This window comes from Sminthopsis crassicaudata, chromosome 5, assembly GCF_048593235.1.
Source record: "Sminthopsis crassicaudata isolate SCR6 chromosome 5, ASM4859323v1, whole genome shotgun sequence".
Taxonomy (NCBI): domain Eukaryota; kingdom Metazoa; phylum Chordata; class Mammalia; order Dasyuromorphia; family Dasyuridae; genus Sminthopsis; species Sminthopsis crassicaudata.
The window spans coordinates 93067330-93093461 of record NC_133621.1 but is presented as its reverse complement, the minus strand read 5'-3'; the positions used below and the strand labels follow the sequence as shown (position 1 = coordinate 93093461).

Sequence of the window (26132 nt, the reverse complement as noted above, 5' to 3'; positions counted from 1 at the left end):
TTGGGTTTGTCAAAAACTAAATTACTACAGTTATTAACTATTTTGTCCTGTGAACCTAACCTATTCCATTGATCAACTAGTCTCTTTCTTAGCCAATACCAAATGGTTTTGGTGACTGCTGCTTTATAATATAGTTTTAAATCAGGTACAGCTAGGCCACCTTCATTTCATTTTTTTTTTTTTTCATTAGTTTCCCTTGAAATTCTTGACCTTTTGTTCTTCCATATGAACTTTGTGGTTATTTTTTCTAGGTCATTAAAATAGTTTCTTGGGAGTCCAATTGATAAATTGATTAACAAATAGATTAGCTTAGGTAGTATTGCCATCTTTATTATATTCACTCAGCTTATCCAATAAGCACTTAATATTTTTCCAATTATTTAGATCTGACTTTATTTGTGTGGAAAGTGTTTTGTAGTTTTGTTCATATAGTTCCTGACTTTCCTTTGACAGATAGATTCCCAAATATTTTATACTATTAACAGTTATTTTAAATGAAATTTCTCCTTGTAATTGATCTCTATTCTTTTCAGAAAACACTCCATTTTCTGTGTTTGTCTTTTGCACTAGCTGTAATGTGTTCCAGGTGTGGAACACCTCCCATATTGTAATTTCTAATTTCCTTTAAAAATAATCAAAAGTGCTACCTTCTTCTTGAGGACTTTTCAAGTTCCTTGAACAACTGTTATTGCCATTCAGTTCATCCCTTTATCCCTCCAAAGTTTCCTGGTGTCTCTCTTCTAGGTGCATATGAGGTCTCCCATTAGCATGTAGGGACTGCTATAATTTTGTGTTTGTATCCCTAGCACAGTGTGGGTGTGTAACAGATGCTTTAAAATTTCTTATTCACTAATTGAGTGACTAACTGGATCACTGAGTGATGAAATGCTTTGGAAGAAGTCAATGAGCTTGACTTTGAACAGCTGAGTTTTGGCACAAGGCTTCGCACACTAGGGGGTAAAAAATATTAATTGAACTATATTTGTCAGTGCCAAAGGTTTCTCCTATATCTGGAGGGCCTCAAAGTGGGATCAGATGTCTATAAACCCACATGGACTCAGTTCCTGCTTTTGAAAATCCCACAATCATAGCCTCCAATATCTATCACTTAAAATAAAAGACCAAATGTCTAAGTAAAGGGCATTTGAGATTGGAAAGAACCTGAGGCCTCTTCCTTTACAGCATTATTGTTGTTGTTGTTGTTGTTTTCTTTTGCTTAAGGCAGGAAAAAGTCAGCCTAAGAAAAGAATAAGATTCTGGTTGGCTAATGCATTTTGAATGTATCCCCAATTTCATCTTTATAACCATAGAAGATCCTTTTCACCACATACTTAGCAGACCAGAATCAGTTATAATAATGACTTCACATGCTCCAAATTGCTTCAAGGCACTTCCATTACAAAACATCATGGCTTTCCCATAATCCCATTTTCCTGCCTCTTTAGAAGGACTTCAAAAGGCTCATTGGCCAGTCCTCAATTATGAAATTTGCCTAAATAAAAGAAAAAGTGATAATTAAAAGACTTCTCAAGAATGGAGTTATAATAAATTATCTGATCAAAGTAGTATTTTGTGTCAATATCTTGAATCAAGGAGGTTTCAGAGAATTTTATTGGGAAGTATTTGTAATTCATTATTTATTGATTCATTCACTGAGTTTCAAAATATGAGCTGAGAAAGGGAGTGTAATAACTAGGACTTATGGGTTTGCATAGTGTTTTACCTATGTTATCTCATTTGATCCTCACACAAGATCTTTGAAGTAGGTGCTGTTATGTTCATTTTACAAATGAGTAAATGAAACATGTAGAGGTTAAGTGATATGCTAGTCAGTGTCTGAGGAAGGATTTGAATGCAAATATTTCTGCTTTCAAGTCTAGAACACTCTCTACTGCCCTGCCTAGCTAGAATTTAGGTGACCACAAGCTTTAAAAAAGTGTCAATAATATAATCTATTGCTCCCAATGTTAGATTACCGTAAGTAGGGCATAATATATAAAATATAGATGGTACTTCTATACCCTAAAATGATTAGACCATACTTGGAATACTGATTTCAGTTCTAGATACCATGTTTTAGGAATAATATTAACAAACTGGATTGTCCAAAGTAGGGTAACATGGATTATGAGGGTTCTCAACTCTATGCCATAGGAAAATTGTTGGAACTGGAGTATTTATCCAAAAGAAAAAGACTTGATTGGAAAGGTGAAGGTGATGAAGATATGTGATAAGTGATAGAGGTTTTCAAGTCTTTAAAGGAATGTCCCAGTGAAAGTCATTTGGTTTGTTCTTCTTCCCTTCACAGAGAAAAACTAAGAGTTTCCTTCTTGTTACAAAGAGCAGCAAGGGCTACATCCACCATGAAGTTTTCCTCAGTCTTCTGAAAATAAAGGGAACCTCTCCCTCCCCTATCTTGCATGCCTCTCTATTTTTTTGTTTGATCCATGCTTTGTAATTTTTCCCCTTTAACTTGTATTATATTTAATTTCTCACATACCTTGTTTCCCTTCTAAATTGTAAACTCCTGGAGGATAGGGCCATGACTTTTCGATTAGATGTAAAGAAAATTATTCCTCAAAGTTAAAACTATTCTAAAGTGAAACAGAGAAGTATTGATTTGGGGGATTTGGAGACATACTGGGTTTTCTTCAACTGGAGAGATTCCAGCAAAGAACAGATGATAACTTGTCAGGAATATTATGGGAGGGGCGACTTCTGTTCAGTTACATATTGGATTAGATGACTTCTGAACTCCCTCTCCACTCTACAATTTGGCAATTCTGTGATATGAGATGATTAGTTGTAGTGAAGCATTCACTCATAGCCCCTGGATGGCAGTAAAGTGCAAATGTTGAGAGAAATATATTTCTGCAAAATAATTATACATCAATCCCCAATGATTCATAAGTATGTTAGAAAAGAGGAAAGAGCTTAAAATTCATTTTTGTTCTGTTTATTTAAATTCCATTTTATTTTATTGAAATGCATAAGAAAAGAAGACAAGAAGAGTAAATTCTGGTTCAGGGCACCAATCAAAACTCATTGTAACAAATTCCAAAAGACTTCCATTAAAACTTTTATTACAGTAGAATTTTGTTTCAAGTATTGCCTGAAATAAACAAGCCATCTGATGGAGCTTATTGGTCCTTTAGTTTTGCAGATTTTTTTGTAATATTGGCTATAATTTTTTGCCTTTTACTTGTATTGTTTGATTTTCTAACTAATACACATAGATTGGCATCTTGTGAAAAGAAATCATAGCAACATCTGCTTCTGTTTGCAGCTGTGATTCACTTTAACTCAATTCAACAAACATGTCTGCTATGAAAACAAAGATAATAAAAAGTCATGGCCCTACCCTCCAGGAGTTTACAATTTAGAAGGGAAACAAGGCATATGAGCAATTAAATATAATACAATTAAGAAGAAAAATTACAAAGCATGGATCAAACAAAAAATAAAGAGGCATGCAAAATTGGGGAGGGAGAGATTCCCTTTATTTTCAGAAGATTGGGGAAAACTTTATAAAGAATGTGGCCTTCTGATCTGGACCTTACAGAAAAACAATTTCTACAAATGATGATATAAAAAGAATCCATTCTACAGAATGACAGGCATAGGCAATGCTCTCAAGTGGGACAGATCAGGACAAGCTGAACAAATGTCTAATGATATAGTTTTGCTAGAATGTTAAATCACTTAAGGGACCTAGGATGAATTAAAACTAGAAAATTAGGTACAGAGAGCTCTGAGTGTTGAGATAAGGAGCTTCAATTTTAGCCTAGAGACAATGATAGGACAATGAGATTCCTGAACAGTATATGATGTGGTCAGAAGAGTCTATGCTCATCTTTCTCCACCCTTACCAACACAAATCATGATAGTATTTGGACTCAATGGAGAATTAACCAACAAGACAGGCAAGAAGAAGCTTCTAAAATCTGCTCACCAAGGTTAGCAAAGAAAAAGGAAAATTCTGCTTATAACATCCTCATAAATAACTGCTATGGAACCCTTCTTTTTATGCAATAATTTTCATAGGAAGTTGCCTATTGCCCATCAACACCCATTTCCTTTAATAAAAGAGAAAGTTTGCTATAATTAAAGTTTAATTCACAAGTCTTCATCAACTGAGCTTCCACTGAGTGAATGCTAGCATTAAGAGGGATGAAAAAGGATGAGAGAGAACTGAAAAACTGCATTTCTAGGGAATACAGAAGGCAAGATAATATTTCAGTAACCTGCAAAGAGTACTTATAAATATAATGATAATAGTTGGTGTATGTTTTTCACAAAGCATCTAATACATAATCTCATTTAACCCTTACAAAATCCTATGAAATAGATATTATAGGTCTTAATATTATCTCCATTGTACAGATAAGGAAACTGAGTCTCAGATAATTTAAGCAATATACGTATGGTTGCATAACTAGCAAGATTAGAGACAAGATTTGAATTCGGGTCTCTATTAACTCCAGGTCCAGGGCCCTTCCACCACACCATCCTGCCTACCAGGTATATGCCAGTGACAAGGAATAGCTATATATAAAAATATGGTATAATGGACAGAGCATTGGACTTGGAATCAGGAAGACTTGGAGCTCATTACTCACCAGATACTAATTGTGTGATGCTAAATTAATCTTGAAGCTATTTCTAGAGATTGTGAATTTCTGGTCAATCAAGTAAAACCAATGGGCATACAAGTTGTAATTCTCTCTGGGACCCAGTTTTTTCCTCAGTAAAATGAGATGATGGTACTCTAAAATGCCTTCCAGCTTTAAATTTTTGATCCCTTATTAAAATTTCATGTCAGTCTCTCTCCTAGTGAAGAATATGAAAAAGTTGGGTGAACAATGATTTAAAGAGGCAGGAGGAATCCTATCAAAAGATTAGAGATTGGACTAATGTGACATAGAAAAGAAAGAGAAGGAAAAGCATTAAGTACTTGGAGTTAAGTTATAGGTTCATCTATGTCATACAGGTACTTCCCATAGAGGAATGAGCCATATTTTCTTAAATTAAAAAAAAAAACACTTATTATGCTGCAAGCAATGATTATGTGAATTAATAGTTGCTATCAAGAGGAAGGTTTTGTCCAGAGGGTGAGAGAAAGAAGAGGCAAACAATAGTTGTTGATAATACCATACTAGGAATACGTATAACCACCAATGTAGCAAAAAAAATAAAAATAAAATGTTAGGGAACATATCCAGAATATGATAGAGAGCCTCCTAATTATTACTGTCCTTTTCTGGTGATTCCAATAAATAGAAATGTGGCAACAGTAACTCAAACTGCATTTCCAGGAATTATGAAATTCAGGGAAAATATAAGCATTACAGATAGTTCTGTGTTGTTGATTTAAAGTTCAGATTTCAAAAGAGAGAGAGACAGATTTGGGGAAAAGATAGGATTTTTATTTGTAGATGCAAGCTCTTCTCCAGGGATGGAGTACACCCAGCAGTAGCTGGTGCCTTGGAAATCTGAGCAATAGGACTCTAAATGAAAAAGGAAGAAAGAGAAGGAAAACTGGTAACATCTATCTGCCAAGCTACAAATCACAAAAGAAAGCAGTAGAGTGAGTGTTATCTTAGGAGACAGTATCCATGAAACAAATACATAATAAAAAATTTACAGCAAAATACAAACTGATAATAAAATAAAGATTCCAATTAAAGAAGGAAAATTTGACTTCACAGGTATCAATACTGATATTTCATATCCAGGAATATGGTTATAAGGAGATACAATTTTTTCAAAAGGAAAAGAGTAAAAAAAAAAAAAGTTTTATAGGAAGCATAATAAAAGCATTATGTACCTATAAGGAAGTCTAAGAACTGAATGTCTTAAGCATGATAAAAGCATTTAGACAAAAATTAAATGATGATTTTTATTCAGTTCAATTCACCAAGCATTTAGTGAATGTCTATTTGCCATAAGCAGATTTTAGACTTGATTTTGAGAAATAGGAATGAATTGGTTGATGAAGGAGAAAATGACTTTTCTAGAATGAACTGTAAAATTTGGTGATCAGTCATGGGAAATCTGAAATGTATTATGGTTTTGAGGAGATTGGATTTTAAAGATACTGAGAAAGGATGGGTTGGACCTTGTTTCTTAAAATTATTTAAGAAAATAGCTCAAGAGGGATGGGAAGATATCCTGAATGAAATTCCATAGGTACAAATAAAAAGAAGTTATTGTATCTACATAGAAAATTCATTATAATATGATAGATTTTAGCACTGAAAGAGACCTTGGAAGCCACAACTTAGATTTATGGAAAACTTGCTGACATAAAAGATTGCCAGACACTGAAGTGGATTTTCAGGGAAATTTACAAAATATTCTTCTCCAAAACTGTTTAAAAATTAAAGTAGGTCCTGATTGGTCTATCACTTTTAGGTGAACAAATCCATCATTCAATCCATTTTTATTGAGTACTTACTATGCACAATACTGTAGAGATGTGATGGAATAATTGTTACTTTATTTTACATTTCTGCCACAGTCCCTCTTTATAAAATACAATATAACTAGACAATTGCACATCAGTAGTCACTCTGGCTAACTTCCAAACAATCAATTCAATATTCATGTAGAGCAGGATGTCAGCATGCTCAGTAACTGAAGGACCTTTGATCTACAACATTAGGAGAAATAGGGGAGAAAAAGAAAGCACCACTCACTAGCATCTCCTTAATCAGATCAGCCCTTTAAATAAGTACAGTCTTGTAAGCAATATTTAACAGTATTTCATAATTAAAGTAAGCATTTTAAAATAAGCAAACACTCTTATAAGAAACTTTTCAGTTCAGTTCATTAGATATTTGCTGTCTTAGAAAAAGTGTTCTTAATCTTTTTAACCCTTCTGGCAGTCTGGTATGAAGCAGATGGATCCTTTCTCAAAGGAATTTTTAAGTGCACAGAGGAATTTTTAAGTGCACAAAATGAAATATACAGGATCACAAGAAACCAATTACATTGTGATGCAGTTATCAATTTTTTTTAATTTACAATACCATGTTAAGAATCCCCACCCTAGATATTATGAAAGATACAAAAATGAGTATGACATGACTACCTCCCCTCAGGGAGATTAAGATCTAATTGGGGAGCTTCATCTTTAGACAAATTTAAAAAGGGCTTCCCAGTAATTTGCCACTATACTAAAGATCCAGTAGGGATTCATTTTTATTTTTCCTCCTGAGACATAGGACCTGAGAGGACAGGAGAGAAGTTTTGATGCAAAGCAAAAACTATTGCATTGTGACTGAGTTCTGAAAAAAGAATCCAAAAGGATGAGTTGAATTCCAGCTTTGTCATTTGCTATCTTTGCCTTTTTTCTTACATCGCTTCATTTCTCTGGACCTCAATTTCTTCATCTATAAAATAAAAAAATTGGACTAGATGAATGCTGTGGTTCTTTTCTTTATACTTTAATTTGTTGTGACTCTAGGAAATATAAATATATTGTAGACATATTTGTTGTAGATATTGTAGATCTTAAGAGAAGATCTGTTTATTACTTCATCACAGGGGAAGAGAAGTTTCTTGGGGAAGTCCCAGATGCTCCCTCAAGTACATTTTTTTAGGTACATATTTTTTTAAAAACAAGGTTTTTAGGCCAGAAGTTAGCTGTCTCTTTAAATGTGCCTCTTGTTGCTGTGTGTGTGTGTGTGTGTGTGTGTGTGTGTGTGTGTGTGTGTGTGTGTGGCTTCATTTAAAGCTAGGATTCTTTAGAAATTATGTGGCATTATTCATCAAAAATTAGTATTTATTTTCCCAATTACTTTATTCTAATCTGTCTTGGGTGGTAAGGGCAGCTTGCATCCAGTGTAGTATGACTTAAGGACTTGTCTCAGAAAGGATACACCATATATTACCATCAGGCCTAGACTTGTTGACATATCCATGCCTGCCTGATCAAGAAATAATTCATGAATTCTTATTTGGGTGGCATGTTTGGTCCTCTGTATCCTGTTGCCTGGTACTAATTAGTGCTTATATCATAGTCCCTGTATCTTTCAGTATCTAATAGTAGCAAGATTTGATTTACACATATACAAATCCAGATGCCTAAGGAGGGGGGAAAACCTTCCTGTTTTCATTGGCTAGAGATCATTGGATATGCCAGATAATGACCTCATATGGGACACACATGGAAAACATGCAACCTGAAATGAAGGGCTCCTTGCAAATTGGACAATCAATGCCTTTAGCCATGATTTGGAACTTCATAAGCATATCTACCTTTATGAGATTACAATTCAATTAAGGGGATAAAAAAGGTTTGGAGGTGCAGTATTCGTGATAATACATGTCTCCTTCAAATCAGGAATTCTAAGGTTAAGGACAACTATTGGATTCATGGGGTTTGAATAACCTCTATATAACCTTTATTTTCTGTATCCATTAAGTGATTTAACCATTATGGAAAATGTGCTGTACATAATTCCTTTACCCTAATTTAGAAGTCATACTATATACTCTCCTTTCACTATTTTTATTTTAAACTCTTTGACATAATTTCCCACTCTTTTCCTCCATTCTCCCTATCTCTAAGAAAGAGATAGTTCTTCTCTTTGCCAAGACCAACCTCTCTACATGTGTTTAGTCTTTTTCATTAGACTCTATTCTCACTCTTTCCCTCTCTTATTTGAATCTTCTGCTGATTCTTTCCCTATTCTCTTTAAAAATGCCTTTATGTTCCAGCCTTTTAAAAAAAATTATCTAGTTTCTATGCCCTCAAGCTATCTTCCTATATCTTGCCTCTATTTCTCAAACAAACATCTTTAAAAAGTTCTCTCTATTTTCTGATCCACTTCTCTTACTTCTCACCCCTTTTTATTGTGGTTTCTGACCTCATCTCATAAATGAAACTGCCCTCTCTGAAGTTAACAGTAACTCTTCATTCCAAAGTCTGACAGTTTTTTCATTCTTCATCCTTTTTGACCTGTATATTCCCTTTAGCAGTATTAGCCATTCTCTTCCTTCATATTCTCTTCTCTAGGTGATATTACTCCTTCCTTGTTCTCTCCCTACCTAATCACTGCTTCTAAATATTTATTGTTCATCATCCAATTGCTCATTACCCATATTACAGCACCTAACTTGGGATGTTCTCTAAATTTCTCTACATTCTCTAGATGGCCTCATTAGTTCTTACACATTTACTAGTATCTCTTATGTAGATGAATCAGATTTATAGATAGATGGATGTGTGTGTGTATGTGTGTGTGTATGTGTGTATTTACAGATGTCCCTATCTACATATAAAATCTGCATAAGGGAAATAGTTCATATATATATACATATGTGTATGTGTGCAAAACACATGTGTACCTATAGGTACAAAAGCATGTGTGTAAAAATATGCATGTGTATACATGCAACACACACATATGTCCAGCCCTAATCTCTCCCATGAGTTTCAACCCTGCAACATCAGTTGCCTTTAAGACATTTCATATTGGATATCTTCTAAATATCCCAAATGTCCAAGAGAACTCATATTTCTCCAAAAAACCCTTCCCTATTCAAACTTCCTCATTTTTGTTAAAGATATAACCATCCTTCCAGTTCCCCAAGTTTTAACTAGTATCTGCGACACATCACTCTCCCATATCCACATATCCAATTAGTTTCCAAATCTTACCCTTTACCTCCACATCTCTCACATTCAACCCCTATTCTGCATTCACACAGCTAGTTTGCTTGAAGCCCTCCATTATATCTTGCATAGATTAGCGCTCCTATAGTTCTATCCCTATAAGCTCCTGATTAGTATCCTTGCCTCACATCTTACATCCTTCCTATACATCCTAAACACTGCTACCAAAATGATTTTCTTTAAGCATAAATCAGTCCATGTTATTCCCCTGTTCAATTAATCCTGTTGAAGTTTAGTCATTTCATTCATATCCAACTCTTCATTACTCCATTTAGGGTCTTCTAGTGGAGATAATGAAATAGTCTGCCATTTTCTTCTCCAGTTCAGTTTACAGATGAGAAAACTAAGGCAAATAGAGTTAAGTGGCTTGCCCAAGGTCACAGCTAATAAGTGTCTGAGGCCAGATTTAAATGCAAGAAAATGAGTCTTCCTAATTCAAAGCCCCAACATTTGGTACCACTTAGCTGCCCCAATAAAGCCTAATGACTTTTTATTGCCCCAAGACAAAATATAAAATCTTCTTTTTAACTTTTGAAGCTCTTCAGCCTAATTCCAAATTATCATTCTTAACTTTATTGGATAATCCTGTCCCATATTTTGCAATTTTGCAAATTGACCTTCTCTCTATTTCTTACAAAACACTCCATCTCTTGTCTTCCTGCTTTTCCAGTAATCATCCCATACACTTGACTATACCCTCTCCTTACCTCTCTTCTTTTGAGATGTAGCTTAAGCACTACCTTTTTGCATAAAGCCTTTCTTTATCTCTTCCAACTAATAAGTGTTCACTATCTCAAACTGTCATACATATAAATGCAAGAGAGGCAGTTGTTGGCTCCTTGGTCTGAACACTAAACCTAGAATCAGAAAGATGAGTTCAAAGCTAGTAACAAACATTAAATAGTTGTGTAACCTTCTGTATACATCAGTTTCCTCAACACAAAATGAGAATAATAAAAGCACCTCCTGCCTAGGATTATTGTGAAGATCAGATGAGATAATATTTTTCAAAAAAGCTTAGCACGATTCTGGCACATAGTAGAAAGTATATAAATGTTTATTATTTTGTTTTTTTGCAAATATGTTCTATCTTGCATTCACTTTCTTTGTGTATGCTGTATGAATTTATAATGTATTGTAATTTTTGTTTCATTCTTTGAACTTGAATCCCCTATGAATTTATCTGGACCAAACTATAGGCATTTCACAAATGTTTGTTGATTCATTGATTAATTGGTTGATGTAGCTGCTATTTTTCCTTTATGCTATTAATCTTCTTCAACAATCTATTGTAGCGGTGGCTAGATGGCACAGTGGATAGAGCACCAGCCTTGAAGTCAGGAGGACCTGAGTTCAAATCTGACCTCAGACACTTCCTAGCTGTGTGACCTTGGGCAAGTCACTTAACCCCAACTGCCTCAGGGGGGGAAAAAAAAATATATATATATAGTATGCATCTTTCCATTTTTTTCTTATCTAATATTTTCATCCAATCAGGAATATCCTTTGGCAATGATCTGGTTCTCTTGATAACTCCTAGGGTCTTTGATATTTAGGATAGACTCAAACATTCTATTTTTTGTTTGTTCTACTCTCCTCCCAACTCCTCCCTGGTCAAGAGAATATTTTCACACATATACTGTTTGAGCAATTCTGGCTCAAAGTCAAATTCAGAATACTCATGGAACAATAGATTAGGCTCTCCATGTGTGATCAATCAGAAAGCTGCTGTTGGTGTTTTGGCACAATGCCAAGGAGACAGATGAAAACTTCATTTATGGCATACTATCAACTAAAAAGTAAAGAGAAATTCAAAGAAAGTCCATATAGCACAGTCCCCCTTCTCAATATCCCTCTTATCCTTGCCTGATAAAATTGTTAAAATTATATACATATAGACTATTCCAAAAGTTTGGGCACAATTTTAAGTTACTAAGTGTTAAAACTGCATCAAGACTGTTGGCACATATCATATATAGGTATGTATTATATATAAAAACATTGATACAGAGAGAAAGATGTGGAGAGAAGAAAAGGAGAAGGAAGAAAATGAGGAACAGAAGGAAGAAAAGAAGAGGAAGAAGGAAGAGACAGATAGACAGACAGGTATTTAGTTTGGGGGAAATTCAATTTCATTGTAAATTACCTTCTCTGGAGTTTATTTCTTCCTTCTATAACTTTAGACTAATAGAGAATGCTATTCTAGCCAGCCCAGAACTGAATGTTCTATTGCATTTATTCTGGACCATTTCTACTCTCCCTACCCCAAGAGTTCACCAACTTATTATATCACCAAGTCAATCACATCAAAAATCATTTTCTGCATCAAGGAGGGTAAGTTTTAACAACAATAAAGGCTTAGTGAAAAGAATATTCTGTTCAAATGGAAGAAAATGAGTGCAAGGGAAACATAACATCCAGGACAATTACAGCAGCCAGTGTCAGCCCGCAAAGGCAAGAAGGGACATCTTCCTTAAATAATGGATTAAATGTGATTCCTAAAATTCTCCCTCCCCTTGAAGATATTTTATTCAGAGGAAAATCAATTCACAGTATGAAGACCACCTTCCATAGCCACAAGTCCACAATTGGTGGTTCTTATAGCTTCCAAGTATACAAGAGTTTCAGAGACAATTCAACCTACATAAACATGTTCCTCTTTTTCAAGACAGACACTCAAAAGGATTTGTAATCTCAATTATTTGTACCTTTCCTCCATGGATGCAAATCACAACCACTGTCCAATTCTTTTCCACATTGTCCCATAAATCTACCATAAAGGCTCCTTCCAGAATTCTAGCATCCTGCTTCACATTCCCTGAACATCAGGAGGTATTAATGGGCCTCTTAAGTTGTCTGCCTTCTATCTTACACTCTTGCCATGTGATCACCCCATTTTTCCAACCACATATTGTCCTGATGAAATCCTTAACTCCAGCTGTTCTACAAAATTTGGGGAGTTTTCAACCTAAGTAGACCCACCATGTGCCTCTCTGATACCTATTTTTAATTATCAGAGATAATATCATTTGAAGATTCTTAACCATGTAAGAGCAGTGAAGGTTTATTAATTGTTAAAATATGAACCTTTGTTCTGGAAGAAGATGGGATCATTAAAGGAATTTCCTGAGACCTGCTTTTATCTTCCTTTTAGTTTGCAGGTACAGTTCATTAGCCATTTATATGGTCTAACCCAGATGTTTATATTGATGGACAATTCTGCAAATTGTTGATCCAAATGCATATCATAATCTGTTCGATAGATATTCTTCACCCAGTTGGTTTTTCAGAATTGAAGAAATTAGTGAAAGTGTAGATAGACTGATACATATTTATAGTACATCATCTTAACTGGGTACTTAACTCAACAAAGTAATCATTTTATATCTTCATAATTAGTTCACTTTATCACTTAGCACAAAGGCTGTCCCAAATCTATTCATCCTTCTTCAAGCCCCACCCAACTAGCCCATAACATTCCTTCCTTTCTCATCCTTAAGGTGAGGATCTTGCTTTTTATGTCCCTGGGAGGCCCATGTACTGAGAGGACACTCTTCTGCCATCCTTCTCATCTGACATCACTCAGATGTCTTTCTCCCTTATCTTCTTCACCAGTATCTCATATAAAGGGGTGGCCCTTCTTGTCAAGACAAAGATCTACATGCCAAGTGATCCCATTCTGTTGTGTCTTGTCCAAAAAATTATCTGTGCTATTGTCCCTACTATCTTGATAATCTTCAATCTCTCCCTATTGACTGCTTCCCTGCTCTATATAAACACTCCAATCTCTCTCATATCCTTAAAAATCCCTTTCTTGATCTAATCATCCTCAAGAACTTCTCTCTTTTGTAGATAAACTAGAAAGTTGCCCTGTACTTCCTATCTGCAATCTGTTCTCTCTCATCTTCTCACTCTTTATTCCTCCTCAGTATTCTGTGATTAAGACACACTAATTTTCTTGCTCCTTAAACATCACACTACATCTCTTGATTCTACTCCTCCATTATCCCCCTCCATTGAAATGCTATTATTCCTTTCCTCTGCCTCCTGGCTCCTTGACATGTTTCAGGAAGCAATTCAAATCCCACCCTTGAAAAAATCCCAATCCCAATCCTCTTTCTCCTCCCTTTCTCCCACTGTTACTGCCTTCTCCTTGGGATTACTTTTTATTTGTACAATATATACCTTAAATCTTCACATGTTGTCTCCCCAGTCGCCTTTGAAGGCGAGGACCATGTTAACTTCTTTATATCCCCAATGATTAGCACAGCAGCTAGAATATCATAAGACTTAAGTAAATTCTCGATGATTCACTCATTAAGTCATTGGTTACCTCAAACTCATTTGAATAGCTATGGATATATATATATGTATATATGTATATATGTATATATACATATATACATATAGATACATATATATGGATATATGAGAAATCTCAGGAGGCTTTGAAATGTTCTGGAGCTTAGTGTAATCAGTATGATATTATTCAAAGATACCTTACCATCCATAGAGAATTCTTCTGCAACTTAGCCTTAGATCTTCCTCATCCCAGTGGTACACGTACTTTCAGTGACCAGATGTCTCCTTATTTTGTGCTTTCACTAATATTTATAATCAGAGTGGTGAAAAGGTAATCTGTTGTGTCTTTCAGTGAACCTTGAAGAATTTTGATGTATGGATGGAAGATTTATTGTTAGGACAGAGTCTTAAGTATGCTATTCCTGCCAAACAATTTTTTTTTTCACAAACAATTAAAACAATAGGATTTTGCATACTTTTCAAACAATCTTTTTCAGTTGCTTTTGGTATTTGTGATCTTATTTGACGTTTTCTTGGCAAGGATACTGATGTGATTTTTCACATTTCCTTCTCCTGCTCATTTTTACAGAACAAATAGGGTTAAATGGCTTGTCCAAGTTTACACAGCTAGTAAGTGCCTGAGGCCAGATTTATTTTCCTGACTCCAGGCCCAGCACTCGTATCCACTGTGCCACATAGCTGCCACAGTTAATAGTGTGATACTAAAATTGTGACTTGTTGAGGAAAATCTCTTACAAATGTGCCTGTTTCCCACTAATAACTTCACTGAGGATCCCCTAAATGTCCACGTAGATTGTTCTCATAAAGATTATACATAGATGGTTGACTAAGTATGTAGAATAGTTGTTGATATTCTCTTCTTTTTTGTATTAATAAGATCTGAGATTTTATTCACACCAGTTTAATCCTCTTCTTTATATACTTTTTTATTATCTTTTCTCTTTAGTGACTTTCCAGCTTCCTCTAAAAGTACCTTTCAGAACTATATTGTTAAAATCCAATTAATATGGTTCTATTTTCCTTGATGGTGAAAATAATTATAAATATCTATGAAGCTCTTTTCTATTTTTCTTTTGTTTGTTTAAATCCTTCCATTTTTATTCTTAATAGCCCTCAGGATAACTGTACTTAGTTGCAGCTCTCGTTAAGCTTTCTTTTAGGTGGTTTTTTCCTTTATTGTTTCTGTCTGTTTTATGAAGTGATAATGCTCATAATATTCCTTCTTTATAAAGTTGTATAGGTCAGTTTATAATCTAAAGCAGTGTTTCATTTCTTCTATTTTTCTCCACTTGGCAATGCCAGAGTTGAGGGAGGTCTATGACTTGAACGTAAAATGAAATCTTAGCTCAAGTAAAGAGAGAAATCTCTTACAATTTCTTATTATCAGTCTCTGGAGGTGCAGGTGCTGGGATTCAAAGAACACGTTGAAGTGTCAGCATTTTCTGCATTCATGTGTCTCTGGAGGTTTCTATTAGCTGTTCAAATACTTGTCTTGCCTCTTCTTCCCTCTCATCTTCTCCTTCTTAGCAGTCTGCCTGAGCTCTCCCCACCAATCAAGAGTCACATCTTTCTCCATATATACAACATACATTGTGTTATTCAGAGAACTGTTCTTTAGGGAACCACCCAAATTCCTCACTCCTAGACATGGATGAGACTATATTCCTCTCCTGGGCTGAAGTTTTTTTTTCACTTTCTTGAAAAAATCATCTGGGATAACACATAACTCTGCAGCACGAATACAAAACATCAGCATTTCAAACACCAAAGCTGATTTTCTTGGTGTCCTAGGTAACCAACCTACAAAAAGAAAATAAATGTACATTAACAATACATACAATAGACATGGCACTTCACAAAGCATCATCTGAGAATGCCCTTCCATGATGCTATGCCTAAGACATAGCACAAGAACTCTCAAGTATACTTTCATATCTAGAATTTATAGCAAATAATTATAAATGCCCAAGTAAACAAAGCTTTGATTAGCTAACAAAACAAAGCTAACTTGCTGTAATCACAATACTCTCCATAAGCCTATATAAAATATACAGTGTAACTATTAATTTGAGCATATCAGACAGAGTAGATACTGTCACAATATAAACATAACATAGTATATAACCCAATCAACATAGCAAAAAAAAACCCAATAAATAAGTACATTCAAACAAATAGTAACTTCAACATAGTAAAAAAAAATAAGTAAGTACACTCAAACATATATAGTAATTTTAACATGCACAACAATAAATATATACAATTGGCTATAAGGCACGCCTTTGAAAGCCTTTTATGATCTGGCTTCCTCCTGTCTTTACAATCTAAGTATACCTGCATCCTCCCACATACTCTATAATCTGGTGATGCTGGTTTCTTTAATGTTTCTCACATAAGACACTCCATCTCTGGACTCTGAATTTTCTCTGGTTGTTTCTACAAGCCTGGAATGCTCTTACTCTTCCTCTCTACCTCCTGACTTCCCTAACTTCCTTCAAGTTTCAGCTAAAATTCCATCATCAAAAACAATCAATAAATAAAAATAAAATTTCATCATCTTCGACAAGGTCCCCCTTAATCTTAGTGCCCTTCCCTCTGAAATTAGATGAAATAGCATGTATATTTCCTATTTTTGCATAATTGTTTTCATGTTGATTCCCCCTTTAAACCATCAGTCCTTTGAGAGTGGGAACCATTTTTTGCCTGTCTGTATATTTCCAGCCCTCAACACAATATTTGGCCCATAACAGAAGGTTGATAAATGCTTGTTAACTTTTCAACTTGACACCTGAATACATATTCTTCATAATCACCTATAACAACCTAAGTTAGTAATTTCTCAAGTACATCTAGCTCTTTTATCACTTCTCTGCTCTTATTTCTTAGTCAGTAGCTGATATAGGCTGACCATTAGGATCTTTATAGACTTATTTATCCAAACCTAGACTGAAAGCAGGGAGTTTTAGCTGTATTTCTGTTTTGTGGGTTGTATCTATAATATTAACAGCTAGCATTTATGTAACACTTTACGGTTTGCAAAGAGCTTTACAAATATCTCATTTTTGTCTTTATAACAACCTTGTAAAGTAGATGCTATTATTATTCACATTTTACAGATAGGGAAACTGAGGCAGAGAGTAGTTATGTGCTTTGCCCAGGGGTACATAGCTATTAAGTCAGGCCTCTAGAGTAACAATTCTAGCAAAAAAAAAAAAAAAAAAAAAAAAAAGATTTGCCTCTGGGTTCACATATATATGATGTCCTATAGACTCTGCTAGAGTCTCCAGGCACTCAAGAGTCTTGTTTCTTTCCATATATACAGCATTCAGTGTCACAGTGTCCTTCAGGGAAATATCCAAGTTTATCTGGGATATCTTGAGCACTACAATACAAAATTATCAAATATACTTTCAAGTGTTTTTTTTTTCATTTTGCCTTTGAGCATAGTAAAATTCTTCCAGGTACTTCCTTTGTTTTTCTCTACAAAGAGAACTTAAGAAGCATTCTTCAATGTAGTTTCGACCTTACTTCTTCTGTTTTCATTTATAGCAAGAATGTCAAGATTAATAATTTGTTCTCCCAGTACCAGGTTTATTAATCTGGGTCCACAGATTCCCAAAGGGTTTGTAGATAGATGCCAGAAGATCTGAGAAGTTACTTTTTAAAAAATACTTTAATACCTTATTTTAATTTTTAAAATATTGCTTTTGTAAACCCATATGTTTTATTTGTTCATTTTAAAAACGTGATTTTCAGAAGAGGTCCAGAGACTTCATTCACAAAACTAAGTGATCCAGAATGCATTTGGGAGTATATTGGTAATTAGACAAGGAGTTCACATTTAGAGCATTAGCAGCTCAGTGAAAGTTTGAAGATAATTTAAAAATTATGCATCTTAATTTTCTCTTGCCCCTTTTCCATCATTCTGGGTCTTTCACTGTATAAACCAGTGGGAACCACTCAAGACTAAAGGACATTAATATCTTTCTTTGTTTTTTTGGTTAAGATGACCAAAGAATTCATTACATGTCTTCTACTCTGCTCCTTGGTAATTTGTCCCTCCTAATTTAGCTAGGCTGGTCTTCAGAAAACATTAATCAAGATCATTTTTGAAACATTTATAGCATCATAAGATCTGCATCATCTCCATGATGTCCATTATCCTTTTTTTTGATGAGGAACTTGGATGAAAAGGCCAACTAATGGCCTAAAATATGATCCTTATGATCAAAACCTCATCTTTATCTTAATTAATGTGTATAAGTTGAAGAATAAAAGAATCATAAATTCATAAATCTACAACTGGAAGGGGCCTTGGAGGAATCATACTCCAGTTCTCTCATCTTGCCAATGAGGGACCTAAGGACCAGAGAGGTAATGATTTGTCAAAAAGCATTCAGCTAGTAGGCAAAAGAATAACTGCCCTATTTCATGTTTTCCACAAGATGAAAAATGTAACATATCATATCTGCCAGCTGAAAGCTGTTTGAGGCAAGACATTTACATATAAAAGGATAACTAGCAATAAGAGGCATATATGATGTGACAAATAATTGGGACAATGAAAGATGCCATCTTTTGAACCAATGATAATGGCAATTGAATTTTTCCTTGGGAGATGTAAATTTTTTTCCAAGGAGAGTTTTTATTTATCTTCTTCTCCCCAAAGTTGGGTTTTCCAAATTTCTTTTTTTTTTCTTTCCTTGGTTTCTAACCTATTCTTTCTTATCACCAAAATAGCAAGGCAAATAGCAGGGAAATGGATCTTCTTTTTTTCTCTATTTCCCCATCTCTACCATTCTGAAAAATTGCGTCACTCCCATTCTTATTGCCAAGAAAATGTTTCCCAGCTCCTCTGTGTGTGTGTGTGTGTGTGATTAAACATTTCAAAACAAATATTTGGCCTAAAGTCAGGTAATACTTTGAGTATTAATGATGTAAAAAAAACAAAAAGAACCCCATTTGGCAAAGTTCCTAAGAACACCATATCTACAGTATTATAAACAAAATGTTTTCTGTCCCAGAATCAAATATTGGACTCTTCATTAATCTAACCCAACCCCATTGACAAGAGCAAGTGCCAGAAACCAGTGAGGAAGGAAGTCATCTGCTGAGTCCAGGGATAGATAATTGCTAAATCAAAGTCATTTTTGAGTTACCCAGGAAAAACTATAGTTTGACATTCCAATCTTAGGGAAATACATTGGTAGGCACAGGTAAAATCAACTTACTTTCCAAGGTTTAAACAGTGATGTAATCCCCACAGGAAGACTTGATTCCAGAGCAAGATAACCACACACTTTTAAAAGTATCTCTTGCTTTTTCTTTCTTCTTTTCCCACAGCTTGATCATTACTCTCCAGTGAGTTACAGCCTGCCAAGTTCATCTGACACACTGTTCAATTCTCCTAAGGCTCTCTTTCTAGGAAAAGTGATAGGTAAGTCTTCTGTTTATATAAAAATTTTTTAAAATATTAAGAATAAAATGACTTAAAAATAAGTTCACAAAATAGAAATAAGATTTGAAAAGTTATGTGTTCTTTCTCTCATAGACTAGCAAATCATATATTTTCTACAATGAGAAAATGGAATAAATCCTGAATGGTTTGCCCCATAGTACAAAAAAGATGTGTTGTGACTTTGTTGATTGTGTGTGCTATGGGATGCCCTTCACCCATTTTTTAAGCCAATAGTAACCTAGATTTTGACTTATAATAGAAGTTTCTGGCACAAAGTTCTGTACTGGAAAAATATGGAATTTCCCCTCTTTTTTCTTAGGGAAATGTCATGATTTTTGTTTTTGCCATTGCCTATTTTGTTTATTTTTAAGTTAATTGAAAAGGAGACAAGATGGAATGGACCATAAGCTTTCTATGAATCAGCAGGATGCTTTGACAACCAAAAAAGTGAACTTAGTCTTGAGCATGACTAGAAGGAGGAAGGCAAGGTTACAGCAGGGCTTTCAGATGACACCTAAAAATGGTTTGTTTAATTATGCATACTTTTGTTTAAGGAAGGATATTGATAAGGAGGAAAGTATCCAGCAAAAAACATGCCCTATGAGGATCAGGTAAAAGAAACTGAGGAAGAAAGTGTGGAAAGGATACTTGATAGTTCTCTTCAAGTATTTTTTTTCTCTCTTTTTTTTTCTCTTCAAGTATTTGAAGGACTCTTTTGTATTTGGCTCAAAGAGGCAGAACTAGGAAGAATGGCTAGAAGTTGTTGAAAAGAAAATTCAGGCTTGACATTAGAAAAAATTTCCTCAGATGAAGCAGTGTCTAAATATGAGCCAAGCTGCCTCAGGATATTCATTGAATATCTTTAGGAAGAGGTTAAATGACCAATTGGTGGGTATGTTACAGAGCAGAGATATCAAACACAAGGCTGGGGTGGCTTCCAACATTCCTGAGTGCTGCCAAACCAGACTGATAATAGTAACTAACATTTACATAGTGTCTATCTCATCTTTTTGTGTCCTAAGCATGTTGCAAATATTTTCTTATTTGATCCTCACAACAAACAAGAGAGATAGGCGCTACTATTATCCCCATTTTACAGATGGAGAAATGAAGGAGACATAATTGACTTGCTCAGGATGACACAACTAGTAAGTGACAAAAGCTAGATCTGAACTCAGATATTCCTAATTCCCAACCCAGTGCTCTACCCACTATATCACCACTTAAGAAATATTTAGCAAAATAAATTAAAATGGAATAAAACATTAGAGATATTAATTTGTAATTTTCTAAGTCTGTGACTTAAAAGGATCCCTTTCTACTTGGGTATGACACCATTGCAAGAGAGGAAATTTTTATTTTCTTATTTATTTGTGGATTAGACTAATTGGAGTGTGATGTTCATTCCAAATCTATAATTTTTGTAATTGATGGTGTTCCAAAAGTTTTAGTGCAGTTTTAAGCTTTCATAAATTTAAAAATGCCTGTATAAGCTTATTGAATTTAAGATTTAATAAGCTTTAAGATGCATTAAGACTTTAAGGATACCACGTATTGCCTCAACAATGGTTTTGAAGGGGGGAACATTTCAAGTATGATACAAGAATGGCCAATAGGCTAATTGGATGTCCATTCTGTAGTTCTTCCTTTGAGCATATTTGGTTTATTCTTAATGGTCTCCACCTCCTTTATGAGTTTTGCTTTGATAGTTCCCACAGAAAAGTTTATTCCCCTCTACTCTCATTTTTTAAAGTTTTACATATTTGATAATAATCAACGAGTAATGAATCCACTTAAAAATGGAGCAAAATGCTCCTCCTCCCACCAAATAATTTAAAGGTTTGGTGGTGTAATGTTAAAATATATGAATGAGAAGTCTGAAGCATTTTGAAAGACTTATTGAAAGCCAATGAGGATTACCCTCCCTAGGTTAATATCCCCCATAAATTCCCATGAAGAGACTTATACAAAGAGGTAATTTCTGGGTTAAGGCAAGAGAGAATCCCCACAGACAGATAATGGGCTAACAGTGTGAAAGCACAGCATGAGAGAGGGGAAAGGAAATACCTTCACAGTATATCCAAAGTGCAGAAGCTGACACTCCAGAGAGAAAAGACAGAAGAAACCATGATCTCTGCAGAAGGTTAGTGGAAGACAATACTTGGAAGAGGAAAGTAGCCATGCTTAGACAGTGATTTCAATTGGAAGTCATTTAGAAATATACTTGAAGCCCAAATAGGAAGTCATTTTGCTCTTTCAGAAACTAAAGGAGCTTATAGAGTATAGTTTTCTCTTCTGCATCACAACTTTCCCCATCACAGGTTCCATGTATCAGGGATTGGCATAAGAAATTAAATGGGAATTTTGGGGAAGCCACAGATATCACAAAAAGCAAGCAGCCAATATAGAAATGAACTAAAATCAGAAAAGAATAAACTATATTTTGGTATTATATAGTAACAACCCAAATTTTAAGGAATTGTATATAGCCTATAAAAGAGAAAAAGAAAAAATAAAGACTTCTTTGCTGGAACAAAGGAAGAAGCAAAAATTTTATGCAGATTTTCCAGATCAAGGAGGCATTGTACGCCTGACTCCCACAATATGGATGGGAGAATTGTGATTTGAGTTAGCTACAAGAACCATAAGGCGAAGAAACTGGAAACTAAGTGGATGTCCATCAATTGAAGAATGGCTGAATAAATTGTGATATATGAATATTATGTAAGAAATGATCAGCAGGATGATTTCAGAGAGGCCTGGAGAGATTTACATGAACTGATGCTGAGTGAAATGAGCAGAACCAGTAGATCATTATATATTTCAACAACAATACTATATGATGATTAATTCTGATGGACGTGGCCATCTTCAACAATGAGATGAACCAAATCAGTTCCAATAGAGCAGTAATGAACTGAACCAGCTATACCCAACGAAAGAACTCTGGGAGATGACTATGAACCATTACAAAGAATTCCCAATCCCTCTATTTTTGTCCACCTGCGTTATGGATTTCCTTCACAAGCTAATTGTACACTATCTCAAAGTCCGATTCTTTTTGTACAGCAAAACAACTGTTTGGACATGTATACATACATTGTATTTAACTTACACTTTAATATATTTAACATGTATTGGTCAACCTGCCATCAGGGGGAAGGGGTGGGGGGAAGGAGGGGAAAAGTTGGAACAAAAAGTTTTTCAATTGTCAAGGCTGAAAAATTACCCATGCATATGTCTTGAAAATAAAAAGCTATAATAAAAAAGAACCAAAAGGCGAGGGAAAATGTTAACCATCACTCTCTAAAGGAAACTATGACTTTAAAAGGAATCATAATAGGATGTGCCTAAAAGGGACTATTTGATATTTCAAGTCTCTATAAAGCAAAGTGAGTAACATGAACTGTATTGCCATAACTGTATAAGGTCTACAGCCTGAATTTTTCTCCCATTGTAATAAAATTTAGTTGCGTACTTAAACTAGCTGTGTGTGTCAGATTGCTGTGGTCACAAAAGGTGACCACAGATGGAATCAAAGAACATGATGTAGTAAAAGGTCGAAAGTTTGTAGGGTGGCGAGCAGAATTTTTATGGAGAAATCATCCTCCCTTTCTCCCTTGGGTGGTAGCCATGAGGAGGAAATCTGAGATCTAACAGCAGACAAGATGAGATCTTGTAGCCTCATTTCATCTCATAAATAAATGAAAGTACAATACCACAAATATCAGGGGTCAAGATAAAAATGGAAAAGAATCCCATGAAAAATGACTAATCACTGTATTGATGTAGTTGCATTGCTTTATTTTAAAGAAACCTTTTTCTCCTGTGGTTACCTTCCCCAAATAAGATTGTTACTGGAAAGTTTTCTTTGGCATAATTGCCATTTTTAAATGCTGGGGAAGGTGAGCATTATATCTCTCTCCTCCTACCCCCCCCCAGATCCTAAGCATATGGACTTTCCTATAACATAATATAATTATATAACATATAAGCCTTCCTAATTAAGCCCAGCATTCCAGTAGTGGACATTCTCTAGGGCAAAGAAAGAGGGCATGGAAGGAAATCTACCATTCTCAAACTCCCAGTATTTACAAAAATGGGCAGTGGTGGCTCTAGCTACGTCTAGTGGTTAACTAGTTTTTTTAATGTGGAATACGGATATAAAAACTGTCAGAAACTCTGCTGTAAGACTAGTTTTAAGAGAAACTACATTAAGAATACAGTGTTGAACAGGCGGTTTGGTTCCAGAGGAAATTACAAAGTCATGTAATTTACTTCAAGACTCTGGTGATGTATAATAATGATATGTAGGGTGAAGATGGATAGTGCTTGCTGGCTGAAACACTTATCATTATGGATGCCATAAAGGCAAAGTATTCTTCCCAGCATAACAAGAATGAGAAAAGGTCAAGGGAAATTCATTTTGTGCTCTGACTTGTTAGAGAAAAGTCAGGATTCCTAAATAGACAGAATAAATTATCTAAGAAGAATGCCAGAAATTAAAAAGAAAATCCCTCCCTCCACTTCTAAACAAGGTTCATAAACAAAATCAAAATGAGGTTGACAAATGGAAGATATAGGCTATGGAGGAGAAAAGGAAGCTATAAGTTAGTAAGCATGGTATCATGGGAAAGATTACAGGGGATATGAATTCTGGTCCCCACTCTGTCACTAACTAGCTGGATGTCTCTGGCAACAAGTTCAATGTCTCTTGATCAGTTTTATTTATTTTAAAAGGCAAGGATGGTGTAATAGATAGTTGGAATCAAGAAGCCTTGAGTTCAAGTTCTATCCTATATACTTCCTAACTTTGTACCCCTGGAAAGTAATTTAATTTCTTTCAATCTCAGTTTCTTCTGTAAAAATGGCAATAATAATAGCATATACTTTACCAAATTGTTAGGATGTAAAATAATTTTTAAAATCTAGGCAGTGAGGTGGTTCCATAGATAAAGTGCTGAGCCTGGAAACAGAAAGAACTGAATTCAAATCCAGCCTCTGACATTTAACCAGCTTTGTCACTCTGAGCAAGTCATTTAACTTCTGTTTGCTTCCATTTCCCCAATAGTAAAAAAGAGACAAAAACAGCCCTTTGTCCTATAGAGTTGTTGTAAGGATCAAATGAGATATGAAAATATGCCAGAACTTAGCCCAGTTCCTGGCACATGGCAGGTACTTTATAAATACTTTTTCTCCTACTCCCTTCTCTATTCTCCCCATTTTACAAACCTTAAACTATTATATGAATGTTATGATTTAAAATTAACTAGTCAGATGAGAGTCTCTCTGAAGTTGTTTTCTGCTCCAAAATTCTAATTCTCTAATATAGACAGGGTGACCTAGTTTCAATACATCTATCAAAGCCCCTCATTATTTCCTTAGGGAAATGATATAATTGATCAACCAAGTCAATCAGCAACCACAGGCACTGGAAATACGAAGGCAGAAAGGAAACAGTCAATTGTTGGCAAGGAGCTTACTTCTAACAAGGGAGATAATACATCATTACTTAGAAAATGAATACAGAGTACTCTAGAAGTTGGAAGGATCAAAATAGGGCTTAAGCTCAATTTCAAAAAAAATGTGAGCAATTTCTGAAGAAGAGGTGAGAAAGTACATTCTAGGCATGAAGGACAGCTAATAAAAGGTCATGGAAAAGAGATTTGAGTGTCGAGAGTGAAGAACAGCAAAAAAAAATACTGGTACTAATAATGGACACATTGTGGTTTATCATGGTTTGCAAAGGTTTTCATATGCTTTATGTTATGATCTTGATAATACATTTACTGCAATTAAGTGAACTTGCAAGCTAGTTAGATCACTACTTCCCAAGATTATTGACTACTAAATTGATATAATTATGAAGGAAGTCTTCATTCACCTGCCACAGAGCTCCAATTTTTGTCCTGTCCAATTAAGCTTTATCATTCTGGACAAGTAAATAAAAATTAATGCTTATCACAGTTTCAAGTTATACAAATTTTGAAAGAATAGTTAATAAAGTAAATTATTAGATCAACATCTAAAACAGGTCTTAACAATCTGGATCAATGAGCCCAAACTAATGAGATTATAATAATGAGATAATAGTGATAAGTTCTCACTCTTCCATTTCAGTTCAGAATTATCAGCAGCACCTAGGTATCGAAAGAGAAAGACCTGACAGGAGTCAGTGGGCAGAGAGCGGCTTGGTTGTAAAATGTGTAAAATGGGGGAACCTCTGGATACAATTGACTGTCATCAGAAGCATCAAATTCTTATCAAAAATGCTAGTGTAATTTCAGGCAAAATTAATAGAATTATAGTGGCTGGATCAAGATATGAGTTTCATTACATTGGATTACACAGCAGTTGTTATATTGTATTCACTTCTGAACAGCGCATTTTAAAAATAATTGCTACTTCTGTACAGTACTTTTTAGGTTTACAAAATACTTTTCTCGTAACATTCCTGGGAGATGGCTAATAGTTATTCATGTCCATTTTACAAAAAAGTAAACTAAGTAACAGAGAGATTAAATTCCTTACCCAACTACATAGCTAACAAATGTCAGTTAGCCTCTAAACCTAAAGCTTCTGACTGGATATCAGAAGTCTTTTCTACATCATTGCTTTGATATTGACACACTGAAGCATGTCAGGAGGAAGGCATGTAGGATGATGAAA

General features: G+C 34.8%; 1 protein-coding gene across 1 annotated transcript in view; it reads left to right on the top strand.

Moving 5' to 3' along the window:
• CNTNAP2 (contactin associated protein 2) overlaps positions 1-26132 on the top strand; it is a 2674182-nt gene that overhangs the window by 2520031 nt on the left and 128019 nt on the right. The window contains exon 21 of the mRNA XM_074267631.1: positions 19349-19442. Within this exon, the coding sequence (XP_074123732.1) occupies positions 19349-19442 (94 nt within the window). The remainder of the gene's footprint in view (positions 1-19348; positions 19443-26132) is intronic.